Here is a 14,572-nt window from a genome sequence, read left to right on the forward strand (position 1 = left end):
GCGAATGCCCTGGAGTCTCAGAGGAGCCAGAGCTGCATCCACGCATATTGTAAAGGTGTGGGGTGATAAACCTAGGCCGAATGGAAGAAGCCAATACTGGTATGCTTCGCCCCCGAAAGCAAACCTCAGGAACCTCCTGTGATGAGGATGGATAGATAAGTAAGCGACCTTCAAGTCTATTGTGACAATCAGGTCCTCGGACTGAATCTGTGACACAATCATATTAGCATAAGCATACTTTGAACTTGAGATTCTGAAACCTGCTGTTTAATTGACGCAGATCTAGAATATGACGCAACCCTTCATCCTCTTTCGGAACAATGAAGTAACGGCTGAAAAACCCTGACAGTCTGCTGGGGGAGGAACCCCTTCTATAGCTCCTTTTGCAGAAGTACTTCCTGCTCCATAACTAGAGCCTGCTCAGGGTCCACCACTGTGGGGAGGACCCCTTGAAATCTGGACGGACGAGAACCGAACTGAATTCTGAAACCCTTTTCTATAGTGTGCAGGACCCACTGAGAAATATGTGGCAGTAGTTTCCACGCTGCCAGAAATTCTACTAAGGGCACCAATCTCTCGAGACTGGCCTCTGGATTTTGTTGAACAGTAACTTCGGTGCCTTGAAGGGGCGAACCTGCAGGGAACAACCGAACTGACCATTCTACGACCCTCCTCGGAGGATCGTATGGGGATGCTGATACCTCTGTGCCCTGAACGGCGAACCGGCAGGGAACAACCGAACTGGGAGCGCTGCGACCCTCCTCAAAAAGTCGCACCCCAGAGGGCGCCAAGGAGAAATGATTTCTCAAAACCGTCCGTGCCCCGGAGGGTTAGGGTTAGGTCAGGGTTAGCTCAGCATTAGGACTTCTTGTCTAAGTTTTATTAGAGATAACGACAATCCTCAGATCTTGCCTACCTCTAACTAGCTTAGTTCCTACGACCCTCCTCAGAGGATCGTTGGAAAAAGCAGGCACCTCGGCGCCGTGAAACGGCGAACCGGCATGTAAAAACCGAACTGACTGCTCTACGACTCTCCTCGGAGGATCGTTTGGGGACTCTGACACCTCGGTGTCCTGAAACGGCAGGAAAACCGAACTGGCAGCATTGCGACCCTCCTCAGAGAGTCGCACCCCAGAGGGCGCCGAGGAGAAAAAAATTCTCAAAACCGGCCCTACCCCGGAGGGGACCACCCTCAGAAGCCTGCAGCCTCGGCATCAGGGCTTCTTCTTCCAAGCTATTTTAGAGATAAAACAGTCCTCAGATCTTGCATATCTCTTACTGGCTAGACTGCGACCGCCACCCAGGTCCCCCTCGATTGTGGATGTGCCCGAATGGCGACGCTCTGTTTTGCAGCACTCTTATGCTGCGAGGAGATTTTCAGAAATAATAAGGAGTGTCTACATGGTGTTAGTGGTGAAATATTAATTTTATTTACTTTCCAGTTAATAATACCCTAGAATATCAAAATCGACTGCTGGCGGTAGATCCTTTTCCTATTTAGCACCAAAACTTTGGAACAGTCTTCCTACCATTGTCCGGGTAGCAGACACACTCTGTCAGTTCAAAGCTAGATTAAAGACACATCTCTTTGACCTAGCATTCACATAATACATTATAGACTTCTATAATTCAATGCTAGGCTGTATAGATTAGGTCAGCCGGAACTGGGAACACCTTCCATAAATCCTGATGTACTCGTAACATCATAAGAAGAATGGCATCTACGCTAATTTTAGTGTCTTTGTTTATCCCGAGGTTTTTTTCCACAGCCTGTCGGATCCAGGCCGTATCCAGATCTGACGAAGGACCTTCGTCTGGACCCGATGACAACAACAACGCAGTGCTGAAGTGCCAACTAGCCTCTCCCTATGGAGGATCCCTTTACCACTCTACAGATAAAACGTTGTCAGGATAATTTCGGTTTCGCGTATCTACCCCGATGGGATAAAATTCTGTATCAAAATTTTAAGGCCAGACAAGTAGTTTGTAGGGAATTACAAACCTGCACACATATATTCAAATGCGCACAACTATAGAATTAATTCTTAATGCGCATGTGAGCGCCATCAGCGTTTCTCACAGGTTCGTGTTTAAAGTCTGTGTAGAGAGAACGATGTCCTCTTAGCGACCTCTAATTTAACCCTCTGGGGACGGCAAACATGCTCGTTTTTTTTTACATAGCAGCAAAATAGACTTAAAATACTCCGTCATTTTTGGTCATACAGACTTAAGAAATATGAAAAAATAAGCTGTTAAATGTCTAGCTTGGTCCCCAGAGGGTTAATAACTAAAGGAAAATATCTTTAATCAACAACCGCTATAAAGCCAAAACAATCTCTGTTACCTTAAATTATACGTTTATCCCTGTAAAGTCGATTTGAAACAATCGACATGGTTAAAAGCGCTATATAAATGAAGATGACTTGACTTGACTTGATTGTTCTAGGGAGTATTCTGGCCACATGAGCCCTCATTATGTCATTAGGACCCGACTCAGGACCTGTCTTAACAGTTAAAAGTCGCTATGTATAAAATGGTCACAACTCAATTGTTTGTATAAATGATTTTACTGCTACTGTGTCTCAATAGAGTTAGTTGATAAAATGAAATCACATGTAAAATAGTTTGAAACTATCTTTATTGCACATTTAATGAACATCAGAATAATTCTCAAATGTAAATGTTTGGTGCAACATGCACAATGCCATCAGAACGTGGAGGACCAAAATTATTTTTTTAAACCTCTGTTCCATCACAGTGCAATAATGTAGGTTAACGTATTCTAAAACAGTAGTTCACCCAAAATGGCAAATTCTGTCATCATTTATTCACCCATGACCTTTCAAACCTTCTATCTTTCTTCCACTAAATATAGGCTACTTGTTTTCCAAAAAAATCATCAGAATCTTCATTGTTGCCAAATGCACAATTAGCAACCTGCCTAATGATGTCCACCTTCTCCAGCTTGTCCTTCTCTCTTTGGCTTTTGGTGCTGCTTGTGCCAGATTGTTGTGCTCCTTGGTTGTTATGGGCCATGTGAAGAGGATTATGATGTGGCTGATTCCTCAAATTCTTCATTCTTCACTTGGCCATCTCCACTGTCATACATTTCATCCAGCTAGATGGAGAACAGAGAAAAAAACATTACTATTGTAATGAAAAAGTATTTAAGGTTATTATGCAATATATCTTAAAATGTATGCGTTTACAATGATTAAAAGCTTCATTGATTAGTCATTAAAAATATAATGATTAACGTTGTTATGGAACAGAGACTCAAGACAGGGATAAAGTCAATGGTAGTTTCTTTATTTAACACAGATGAGCAAATAGTGATGCAGATGAGTATATGCAGACTGTGATTGTAGTTTGAAGGTAAAAATGGAAAGATGCTTTGAAAGTGTAAAAGTACACTTCTAGTTGTCTAGAAAGAGACAACTGTCTCTGTGTTGCAGGTGGAGTGGAGATCGCGGATTGACAAATATAGATGACACACCTCAACAAGGAACAGGTAAGTATACAATGGAACACAACACGGAACAGGAGACCTGGAGACAACAAGGAACAGGAAAACGATGGAGAAACGCTGGAGACAGGTAACAATGCTTCAGGGAATATCTGGATAACAAGTAAATGAGTCCTTTGCTCAAACGAAACAAGACAAAATGACTGTGCTTATACGCAGATGGAGATGATGAGGGAATTAACTGCAGGTGCGGGTGATTAGTATTCTGTTGATTGAGAATGTTGTGATTGGCTGACAATGGAGCCTGGCAGATCCGTGACAGTACCCCCAGTAAGCCGAGCATGCACTGAAAGGGAGTGGGTCCACTGACTGAGGGAGTTCTGCGCATACTTGGCCCAGTCTAGGAATTGGTTCCAAGAATTCTGGTGGCCATGGCAGAAGGTTCTCAGGAAGAGCCCAATCTCCTGGAACTTCCTCTCAGTTTGCCTGTTCGACTGAGGATGGTAACCAGACAAGAGACTTATGGTCACACCTAGAAGTTTAAAAAAGGCCTTCCATACCTGGGAGATGAACTGTGTCCCTCTGATACAATGTCTTAGGAGATTCCATAATACCAGAAAACATGGTTGAACAGGAGTTCAACCGTGACCATGGCCGTGGGCAAGACTAGATAACAAGACTCAGAGAAACGATCAACAATGTGTTACCATCAGAGGCAGGCAGGTCAGTGGCAAAATTCACTCCTAGGTGTGGCGAGATGGAAGATGGCGTGGGCTTTTGGGGATGGCACAGTCCGAAGATCCCTGAACAAACCTTCTCACGTCCCTTGCCATGCAGGCCACCAGAAGCGTTCCAGTAGCAGTGAGATGGTACGGTTGGCCCCTGGTGCCCACTGAAGAATGTACAAAGTGGATGATGTTGGTGCTTTGTGTCCTGGGAACATAGGTGCGACCTAGAGGACACTCTGGCGAATGGGCTCAGAGGCATTGGAGGTGGTAAATTGCTGGTTCAGATTCCACTGGATTGGACACATGATGAGTTGACAAGGCAAGACGGGTTCTGGTTCATCTGACTTCTCAGGAGCATGGAGATGTGACAAGGCATCAGCTTTAGCCTTCTTAGTTCCTGGACAATAGGAAATAGAAAAGTTGAAGCAAGTGAAGAATAATTCCCATCTTACCTGTCTGGGGTTGAGTCAGAGATATTGATGGTGCTTGTGATCAGTGAGGACGATAAATGCTTCTTTAGTATGCTCCAACCAATGCCTCTATTACTCCAGAGCTAGCTTAATGGCAAGCCGTTCCTCGTTTCCGATGTCGTAGTTCACCTCTGCCGGGGATAGTTTCTTGGAAAAGAAGGTACATGAATGTAATCGAGCTGGATTCCCCTGCCTCTGTGAAAGCACCACTGCAACCGGACGCATCAACTTCGACAATGAAGGGCTTTTTTGGGTCTGGATTTACATTTACATTTAGTCATTTAGCAGACACTTTTATCCAAAGCGACTTACAACTGAGGACTAAAGCAAGCGAGTCATCGTGAAGAGGCAAAGACAACACAAGAAGTGTTCAAAATACAAAGTTCAGGCATTGCTCAGAGTAGCATAAGCCAGACAAGGGAGGATTAAAGGAAAAGGAAAGATTTTTATTTTAATTTTATTTTATTTTTATTTTATTTTTTTAACTGAGTTTTCAGTTGTCTTTTGAATGTTGTCAGGGATTCTGCATTCCGGATGGGGGTGGAGAGATCATTCCACCAGCATGGAACCGTGAATGAGAATGTTCTGGAGAGTGATTTTGTGGCTCTCTGTGATGGTACTACGAGCCATCGCTCATTGACCAATCGTAGGCTTCTGGTAGGGATGTAGACTCGTAGGAGTGAGTGAAAGTAGGAGGGAGCTGAGCCTGTGGTTGATCAGTAAGCAAGCATCAATGCCTTGAACTTGATGCGAGCAGCGAGTTATAGCCAGAGAGATGAACAGAGGAGTGACGTGGGCCCTTTTGGGCTCGTTGAAGACAAGACGGGCTGCAGCATTCTGGATCATTTGTAGAGGTTTAGTTGCACATGATGGAAGACCAGCCAGAAGAGCATTGCAGTAATCGAGTACATTGAGCACGCTGTGAGTTACCGATCTCTCTATCTGTTGCGCTGTTTGTTTACTGCTTACTATCTGGGTGCATTGCCCCCTATTTAGTCAGCTTTTTGGGAGAAAGTTACGTTCAGGGTTTGGCTAACGTGGTTCTGCTTGTGATTGGGCTGAAGGGGCGGTCAAAATCCCTTGTCTCTTCAGTCAGTTATATATATATATTTCATTCCATATCCTTTTGAATGCTTACATTACTTTTATACAAATCAATAATCAAATATATATATGCATTATCACATAATCATTTATATATTCTTTTGTGCTTGTGAAATGATATATTTCCTCTAGAGAGCAATGCCATTTCTCTGCCTTTCCTCCTGAGGAGCTATGTTTTGGCTAACTGATAATACGAAGCTCAAGCACTCTTCGGCCTTGGCGATGTTATTTGGTGGTGTTCTCTGTGTGTGTGTTTGACTTTCTACGTAGGCATTTGGGACACAACGCTCATCCTCATCGGCGCTCTCCTCTAACAGTTAGGTCAACTTTGACCTAAATCTAAAGATTGGCGACAGCTATCCTAACTAATGGCGATAGGCACCTTTTATCTGCTCACATGTGTGAAATTGTTTATGGTCTTATATTCTCTTAGCCAATCAGATGTATGATGATGCTATGCTTGCCCTTGCAAAATGGTATAATTGGTGTATTATTTTGTGTAAGGTAGAGTTGGCTTGCGACCTCCTCGTGAGACTTTGACGCTCGCTCTACCAATGAAACTGCAAACTATTCTTCAGTAAATTTTTATCTTTTTGATTGAACTTCACGACTCCTGGTCATCTTTTCTACATATCTGGTCTCGGGTCTTATAACTGTTAACCCCTAACAGTTTTGGTGGAGGATGCGGGCAACCATTCTGTGGTGACATCTCTGGCAAATCAGCAAACAAGGTAGAAAGATTTTATTAAGTATTAGGGCTGTCTGATTGGAAGAGATTTTGAAGGGGAACGGGAGAGCTTCACTCCGACGAGGCGAGTGAAGATTATTTATACTACGAGAGTATAAAGGGTCGCTGTTTTGGTTAAAACAGCAAAAGTGAAACGCATCTGTGGGGGCCCAGTGGGGCAATACTGGTGTGGGACACCACCCCAGCAGAGGGCGTCCCTGGATTAGGTCCAGTGGCACCGCAAAACCTGATCAATCTCTTCCATCTCAGATAGGGGTACCCCGAAGTTAGTGATTCAGGCAGGTAGGGAACAAGATGTTAGTTAGATTAATAAAATAAAATAAAAATAGTAAAATATAGGGTTGTTTGCCAGGGATGCATCAGGAACGGTCCCAAACAAATAAAATATATATAGTGTGACCCAAATTGGCATAGAAAAAAGATTTAGCAGCAACAACAATAAATTTGGCGGAAAAATACGTTTAGCAACAACAGTGAGACTTCTACACAATGAAACTAATGATGTGACTTGGGAAGCGAAACATACTTTGTAGTTTCATTGTGTAGAAGTCTCACTGTTGTTGCTAAACGTATTTTTCCGCCAAATTTATTGTTGTTGCTGCTAAATCTTTTTTCTGTGGTGGTTTTTCATCTGTGACCAATAAGAATGACTGATAAAGGAAATAGTCCTGACCAAATGGAAGAGAGCGAATGCTGTAAACAGCTCTGCTCTGACGGGCTCAAATCAAAGAAATACGCACAGCTCATAAAGAAAATGGTCAGTCAGGGGTTTGATTCTGATTGGAAAATCACACAGCAGTTAGACTGGCTGCAAACAAAAAAGGAAGCTGATAAAGTCAAATTTTTATCCGTGTTTGCCTATTCATGGATTTGTAAGATGGGTGGTATACCAATAACTCCTGAAAAAGCAATCCCTGACATGATTAATGGGTGGTCCAGCTTGATAGGATGACAAAAATTATCGGACGAGAGATAGGATCTGATCTGTGCAGTTTGAGTGAAGGTCTAAAGGCAGTGTGTGATCAGGCTGAGAGAGCTGCGAAATGTGAGACGGTCTCTCGTGCTCCCTCCGCCCCCACCATCTCTTCTCAGACTGTTCAGGCGGCAGCTTTAGCCGGTCAGACTGAGAACCAGTATGATGGACCCTATGCTGAGGCTCGCGGACTGTTGAATGTGGGAAAACCCACTAGTAAATGCAGAAATTGTGGTAGGGATGGCCATGTTGCTAGACACTGCCATAAAAATAAAAATCAGGGAACTGCGAAAAAAGGAAGGTCCTAAAAATGATGCTTCCAGCAATAGCCCCAAAAACGCTCCCCACCAGCTGTCTCAGTCTGAGCTTGAAAAGCTGAGACAGCTGATCGGTGACGCATAGGGGTCAGCGGCCTCCGGTTCATGTAATTATGCAGACACCCGCCCATTCATAAACGCGTTGTTAGGAGGCCGGCAATGCATTGCTTTGATTGACACGGGCGCAACTGTATCAATTACCGATCTCGATCTTGAAATCACTTCTGAAACTTTGTATATAGAAGGTCTAAATGGCAAACAGGTGTATCACAAATCTGTTTCTGTCCCTCTAACCATTTCTAACTCTGAAAATGTATATTAGACTGAATTTTGGGTAGGAGAAAACACTGTAGGGACAATTATTGGTGTTTACATTTTGAAAAACCTTGAAGCTGATGTTTTGCTTTCTAAAAATAAGCTAGTGCTTGGCTGCAATGAAACAATTCGCTTATCTCAGACTGGCCCCCACCATGAGGAGAGATGTGCAATGGCTGATTCTGTGAGTATCGCTGACGCTTGCCCTGAGTGGAAGTTTATAATTTCTAAATTCCCAAATGTATGGGCAAAAGACAAATATGATTGTGGTCTGGCACAGATTCAGCCTCTGAGCATTCCAGGTCCCTTGCATGAAGCCAAAAGACAATACCCTTTGAGAAATGAAGCACGAGAGGGAGCTGAAACTATTCAGACTGTTTTGAAGGCCCTCCAAAACGGGGGATTCAAAGTGAACTTGAAGAAAGCACAGCTAGCATTACCTGAAGTGACTTATCTGGGACAGATTGTGGGGGTGCGTGGCCGACGCATCCCCCCGAACGAGTTAAAGCTATTATTGAACTTCCAAAGCCAAACACTGTCACTGGTTTAAGGCAAGTGATGGGTCTTTTGAATTACTGCCGCCAGTATGTTTCTGAATACACTAAACTCTCTAAACCACTCACAGAGGCACTGAAAGGAGGAAGACCTGGATCGGATTTGATCGACTGGACTGAGGAGATGGAGGAGGCTTTCGTGAGTATCAAAGAAACTCTTGCTTCCTCCCCAGCATAACGACATGCCGGTGCCAGCAGGCCTTTCCACCTATGGACATGGGTGGGGACCCGGTCTTACTCCGCTGCTCTGGGTCAAAAGGTTCCGGGCCGTAACTCGTATGGGATGGTAGGATATTATTCTGCTCCTATTCCTGTTTCAATGGCAGGGCAACATCCGTGCCTGTTGATATGTGACTGTGCAGAGTGGGCAGTGACATTGTGAAACATCAAAAGGTGATACTGCACACCAGACACCAGATTTTGAAACTGTTAACAAATACCCGTTTAGGCTCCATCTCTAATCAACGACGAGCCAAATGGGAGACCACTCTCTTGAGTAAAAATGTGGACATACAAATTGACATTGAAACTGCTATCAATCCTGCCTCCTTGCTTCCAGAAGAAGGAACTGCACACAACTGTGCCCGACTGATCGAGACGGACAGCCAAAGCCCTCTTCAATCTGAACACCTGTCTAATGCTATGAACTTGTTCGTGGACGGCTCCAGCTTTCATGAGCAGGGTACACGCTTCGGCCCCGTATGGAGGCGCAGGGGATTTCTGACTACCGCAGGACTTCCTATCTCACATCAACAGCAGGTAAAAGAACTTATGAATGCCTGTGATCTTCCCGCAGAAGGAGCAGTCATCAAAGTCACCGGGCACGCTACTGACAGCTCCCCGGAAGCCAAAGGGAACCACGCTGCAGACACTGAGAATGAGACTTACAGAGACATTTTTTAACTTTATGCAGAGGATGACCATGAAGAGATAGAACAGTGGACAAAGTTAGGAGCACAGAAAAATTCTGAAGGACTTTGGAAATTTAATGGACGCTTTGTTTGCCCTGTTTCTGCTCGAACCGAACTAATGTCCTTGTATCATGGGTTGGCAAATGCAGGGCCTGAGAAATTACATGCAATGATTTAAAAAACCTGGTGGTGGCCAAAGCTGAGGGCTTCTTGCAATGATTTCTGTAAGAGATGTTTATTATGCCTTAAGGTTAATTCTTCCTCAAAGCTGAAAATTCCCTTAGGACATGCCCCTCGACCTCAGGGTCCGTGGACACACCTCCAAATTGATTTCATAGGTCCATTACCCCCTAGTGGAGGGTTCACATACATTCTAATGATTGTTGATCTTTTCTCCAGATGGGTGGAGGCATTTCCACTGAGAAACTGCACCGCAGACGCAACCGCAAAAGTAATGTTGAATGAAATTTTCCCAAGATGGGGCTTACCCTTACAAATTGATTCAGATCAGGGTACACATTTCACGGGAAAGGTAATGAAAAATGTCATGAAATTGATGGGAGTGAAACAACACTTCCACATCCTGTTTAGGCCTCAGTCTAGCGGCTCCATTGAACGTACAAACAGAACACTTAAAACGTCATTGAGAAAGAGATTGTTGGAGTGGGGGAAAGGGTGGCACGCAGCTGTTCCAATGATTCTTTTAAGTATGAGAGCCAGTCCTAACAAAACTACTCAGATCAGCCCTTGTGAAATAATGACAGGTCGTTACATGCCTGCCTTGCCTGAAATAGGTGACAATGTAATGTTGCAAAGAGAGATTGTTTCTCCTCTAGGTCCAAAATTCGATGGACCTTACCAGGTGCTCTTGACAACTAATACATCTGTTTTACTTGACAGAGGGGTTCTGGGTACTGTCTGGAGACATTGGTCACAGGTGAAACCACTCGATAAATGTTCCAACCAAACCACCGCATCATAATAACGAACTATCTCTAAAAGGTAATTTATATGTGTGATAGTGTAAAAATTCTGTAACAATGTTTTATCATTACAGATGGCGGAATCCGGCGATATATTGAAGCTGCTAATTCTTTAGGAAGAAGTGCGAAATACCAAACGACTGAAAGTGAGGTGGGCCATCATTCGATTGGCACTCCCTCTCTCGTTTGTGGCTTTGATTATAATAGCCTTATCATTCCTGATGTATTCAGATTTCAATTTGGACCGGTAGACTCCATGCGTTCTCCACTCACTGGGATTGTGAGGAGATTTATAACCGTCCATCATGGGTTCAATACCCATGCCTAAATTCAACTGAGGGTCTAAATTTAATTCCAACCATGTATCAGAACGTTAATGATCGCTGCTATCGCTTGGACGGAAATGAGACGGTGACCTTTTGGCTTGGTCACTCCCCAAATTATCCCGGTAATACCCTCATTATGCAAAAAGGTCGGTGGGATAGAAGTGAAGACGTGGGTTGGCTCTTTTTGTGACATATTTTTGTGTGTGTATGTGTGTTCGTTTCTTCTTCTCATATATTTGCAGGTCTTCTTGACGAACCGCCTGAGCGACAAACTGAGGAGGAACAACATTGATGCCCTGTTGTGAGTGGAAGGTGGGAGAGCCTTGGAATGGGGACTGGAATTTTTAGTTTCCAGCATGTCCGTAAAAAGGCGAAGAGACAATTGTGACCCACCAGGGAAGCATGCGTCACCACTCCACCTTCCGTAGTAACCTCACTTGTTAGACCAGACGTGGCGGAATTGGACCCCACATAGGTCTAAAACGGGGGACTGAAGGGGCGGTCAAAATCCCTTGTCTCTTCAGTCAGTTATATATATATATATTTCATTCCATATCCTTTTGAATGCTTACATTACTTTTATACAAATCAATAATCAAATATATATATGCATTATCACATAATCATTTCTATATTCTTTTGTGCTTGTGAAATTATATATTTCCTCTAGAGAGCAATGCCATTTCTCTGCCTTTCCTCCTGAGGAGCTATGTTTTGGCTAACTGATAATACGAAGCTCAAGCACTCTTCGGCCTTGGCGATGTTATTTGGTGGTGTTCTGTGTGTGTGTGTTTGACTTTCTACGTAGGCATTTGGGACACAACGCTCATCCTCATCGGCGCTCTCCTCTAACAGTTAGGTCAACTTTGACCTAAATCTAAAGATTGGCGACAGCTATCCTAACTAATGGCGATAGGCACCTTTTATCTGCTCACATGTGTGAAATTGTTTATGGTCTTATATTCTCTTAGCCAATCAGATGTATGATGATGCTATGCTTGCCCTTGCAAAATGGTATAATTGGTGTATTATTTTGTGTAAGGTAGAGTTGGCTTGCGACCTCCTCGTGAGACTTTGACGCTCGCTCTACCAATGAAACTGCAAACTATTCTTCAGTAAATTTTTATCTTTTTGATTGAACTTCACGGCTCCTGGTCATCTTTTCTACATATCTGGTCTCGGGTCTTATAACTGTTAACCCCTAACAGGGCTTTTACAATCTCAGTATCAACATGCCTTGGGCAAAAAAAAATATTTTCTTTTTTCCTCTGCCTCATTTCTTGTCTTGCATCCGTGATGGATATTGAATATTTTCCATCGCAACTGAGGGCCTTTAACTGCCGCCGGTGTCTTGATCCGATGACGTGAAACCACTCGATAAAGGTTCCAACCAAAGGAGATCGATTGCTCCTGTCTGCCTCGCTGTGACTGCTGCTGCTGTGAGTTTGTTTGCTGCGTCTAAGCCATCATTGAACCATCATTTATTATAAATTCTAGTTGTTTATACTATTAAATACAGCTTACTCAACATCTCAGATTAACCTGACATTGCTAGCTTCCGTTATTGTCAGCACAACACGCTAACTCGCTAGCCTTTTAACGCACCACCCGTGCGCTCAGTTATTTATTTTTCTCTCGCGCGCCCGCGCCTTTGAGTTCATAAAAGCCCAGGTGAGTAAGAATCAGTCAACAAACACGGTGAGTAATGTCTTCTCCTGTTATTGTCACCTGCACTTCATGTCACATGTTTACCATAGCCTTCTCTGTCGGCAATATAGGATTTATATGTGATAAATGCAAGGAGACAGTCAGGCTGACGGAGAAGATTTCAGAACTAGAGACACGCATCCAAACTTTAATCGAGAATAGTAAGAAGAGTGCTAGAGCTTTAGATACTATTTTGGATGCGCCTAGCTTAGTAAACTCTTTATTTCAAAAGCTTCTCTTACTTCAAAAGCGCTAATAGTTAATGATATGATTACAGATTATTACCTAGATGTGCTGTGTTTAACAGAAACCTGGCTAAAACCAAACGATTACATTGCTTTAAATGAGTCAACCCCACAAGATTACGGTTATAAACATGAACCTCGTCTGAAACGCAAAGGAGGAGGTGTTGCTGTAATTTATAGTAATATTTTCAAAACCACTAAGAAATCTAGTTGTAAATATAATTCTTTTGAAGTGTTGGTGCTTAATGTAAAAATATAGTGTTAACGATAAATCACGTTTGAAAATTCTGCTGGCTACTGTATACAGGCCACCAGGGCACCATACAGACTTTATCAAAGAATTTGCGGACTTTCTATCAGAATTAGTATTGGCTGCAGATAAAGTACTAATTGTTGGTGACTTTAATATACACATAGATAATGAAAAAGATGCATTGGGATTGGCATTTAAAGACATTATAAACTCAATTGGAGTTAGACAACACGTGTCAGGACCTACTCATTGTCGTAATCATACTCTAGATCTAATACTATCACATGGAATAGATGTTGATGCCGTTGAAATACTGCAACAGAGTGATGACATCTCAGATCACTATCTAGTCTCGTGTAAATTACATTTAGCCAAGGCTGCAAAGCCGACTCAGTGTTATAAATATGTTAGACCGATCACTTCTGCTACTAAAGATTGCTTTATCAATAATCTTCCTAATCAGTTTCATCATCTCAGCATCCCGGATAGCTTAGAAGAACTTGATATTGCAACAGAAACTTTTAACTCTCTCTTTTCCAGCACTTTAGACACAGTTGCTCCGCTGCGCTTAAAGAAGATTAAAGAACATAGTCCAACGCCGTGGCACAACGAGCACACTCAGGCCCTTAAGAGAGCAGCCAGAAAAATGGAGCGCAACTGGAAGAAAACAAAACTAGAGGTGTTTCGGATTTCATGGAAGGAGAGCTCGATTGCTTACAGAGAGGCTTTAAAAGCTGCTAGATCTGCTTATTTTTCAACCCTATTAGAAGAAAATAAACATAATCCTAGGTATTTATTTGAAACAGTGGCTAAACTAACTAAAAAGAAAGCTTCAAGCCCAGAAGCTTCCAAGAAACACAGCAGTAATGACTTTATGAACTTCTTCACTTATAAGATCGATAATATCAGGGACAAAATTATAACTATGCAACTGTCTAATACAGTATCGCATCAGGAAGTGCATTGTAGTCTCCCTGAGGGAAAATTTGATTCATTCATTGCTATAGGAGAGGAAGAATTTTGCAAACTCGTCAAATCATCTAAATCCACAACGTGCATGTTAGACCCTATACCGACTAAGCTGCTGAAAGAGATGCTTCCAGATGTCATAGATCCTCTTCTTAATATCATTAATTCATCTTTGTCTCTAGGATACGTACCAAAAACCTTGAAGCTAGCTATGATTAAACCGCTTGTTAAAAAACAGCAACTTGATCCTACAAAACTAGTCAATTACAGGCCGATCTCTAATCTGCCATTTCTGTCAAAGATATTAGAAAAAGCAGTATCCTCACAACTGTGTTCCTTTCTTGAAAGAAATGATATCTGCGAGGATTTTCAGTCCGGATTTAGACCGTACCATAGTACCGAGACAGCTCTCGTTAGAGTCACAAATGATTTGCTCTTATCATCCGATCGTGGTTGTATCTCTCTATTAGTATTACTGGATCTTAGTGCTGCATTTGACACCA

At 42.8% G+C, this 14,572-nt stretch overlaps 1 protein-coding gene across 9 annotated transcripts in view; it reads right to left on the reverse strand.

The window, feature by feature from the left end:
- Window positions 1-2,622: 2,622 nt before the first annotated feature.
- Window positions 2,623-14,572, reverse strand: part of LOC307006464 (endonuclease V-like) — a 134,894-nt gene continuing 122,944 nt past the window's right edge. For 6 of the 9 annotated variants that reach the window (XR_013799461.1, XM_079627491.1, XM_079627481.1 and 3 more), the window contains one exon: window positions 2,623-3,118. Coding sequence is in view for 4 of the 9 variants with exons in the window: in XM_079627481.1 (XP_079483607.1) it covers window positions 3,047-3,118 (72 nt within the window). In the remaining 5 variants the exon portion in view is untranslated. The remainder of the gene's footprint in view (window positions 3,119-14,572) is intronic. The other 3 variants (XM_079627483.1, XM_079627485.1, XM_079627482.1) reach the window with 3 other exon arrangements.

This window comes from Phoxinus phoxinus, assembly GCF_949152265.1.
Source record: "Phoxinus phoxinus genome assembly, chromosome: 11".
Classification (NCBI taxonomy): domain Eukaryota; kingdom Metazoa; phylum Chordata; class Actinopteri; order Cypriniformes; family Leuciscidae; genus Phoxinus; species Phoxinus phoxinus.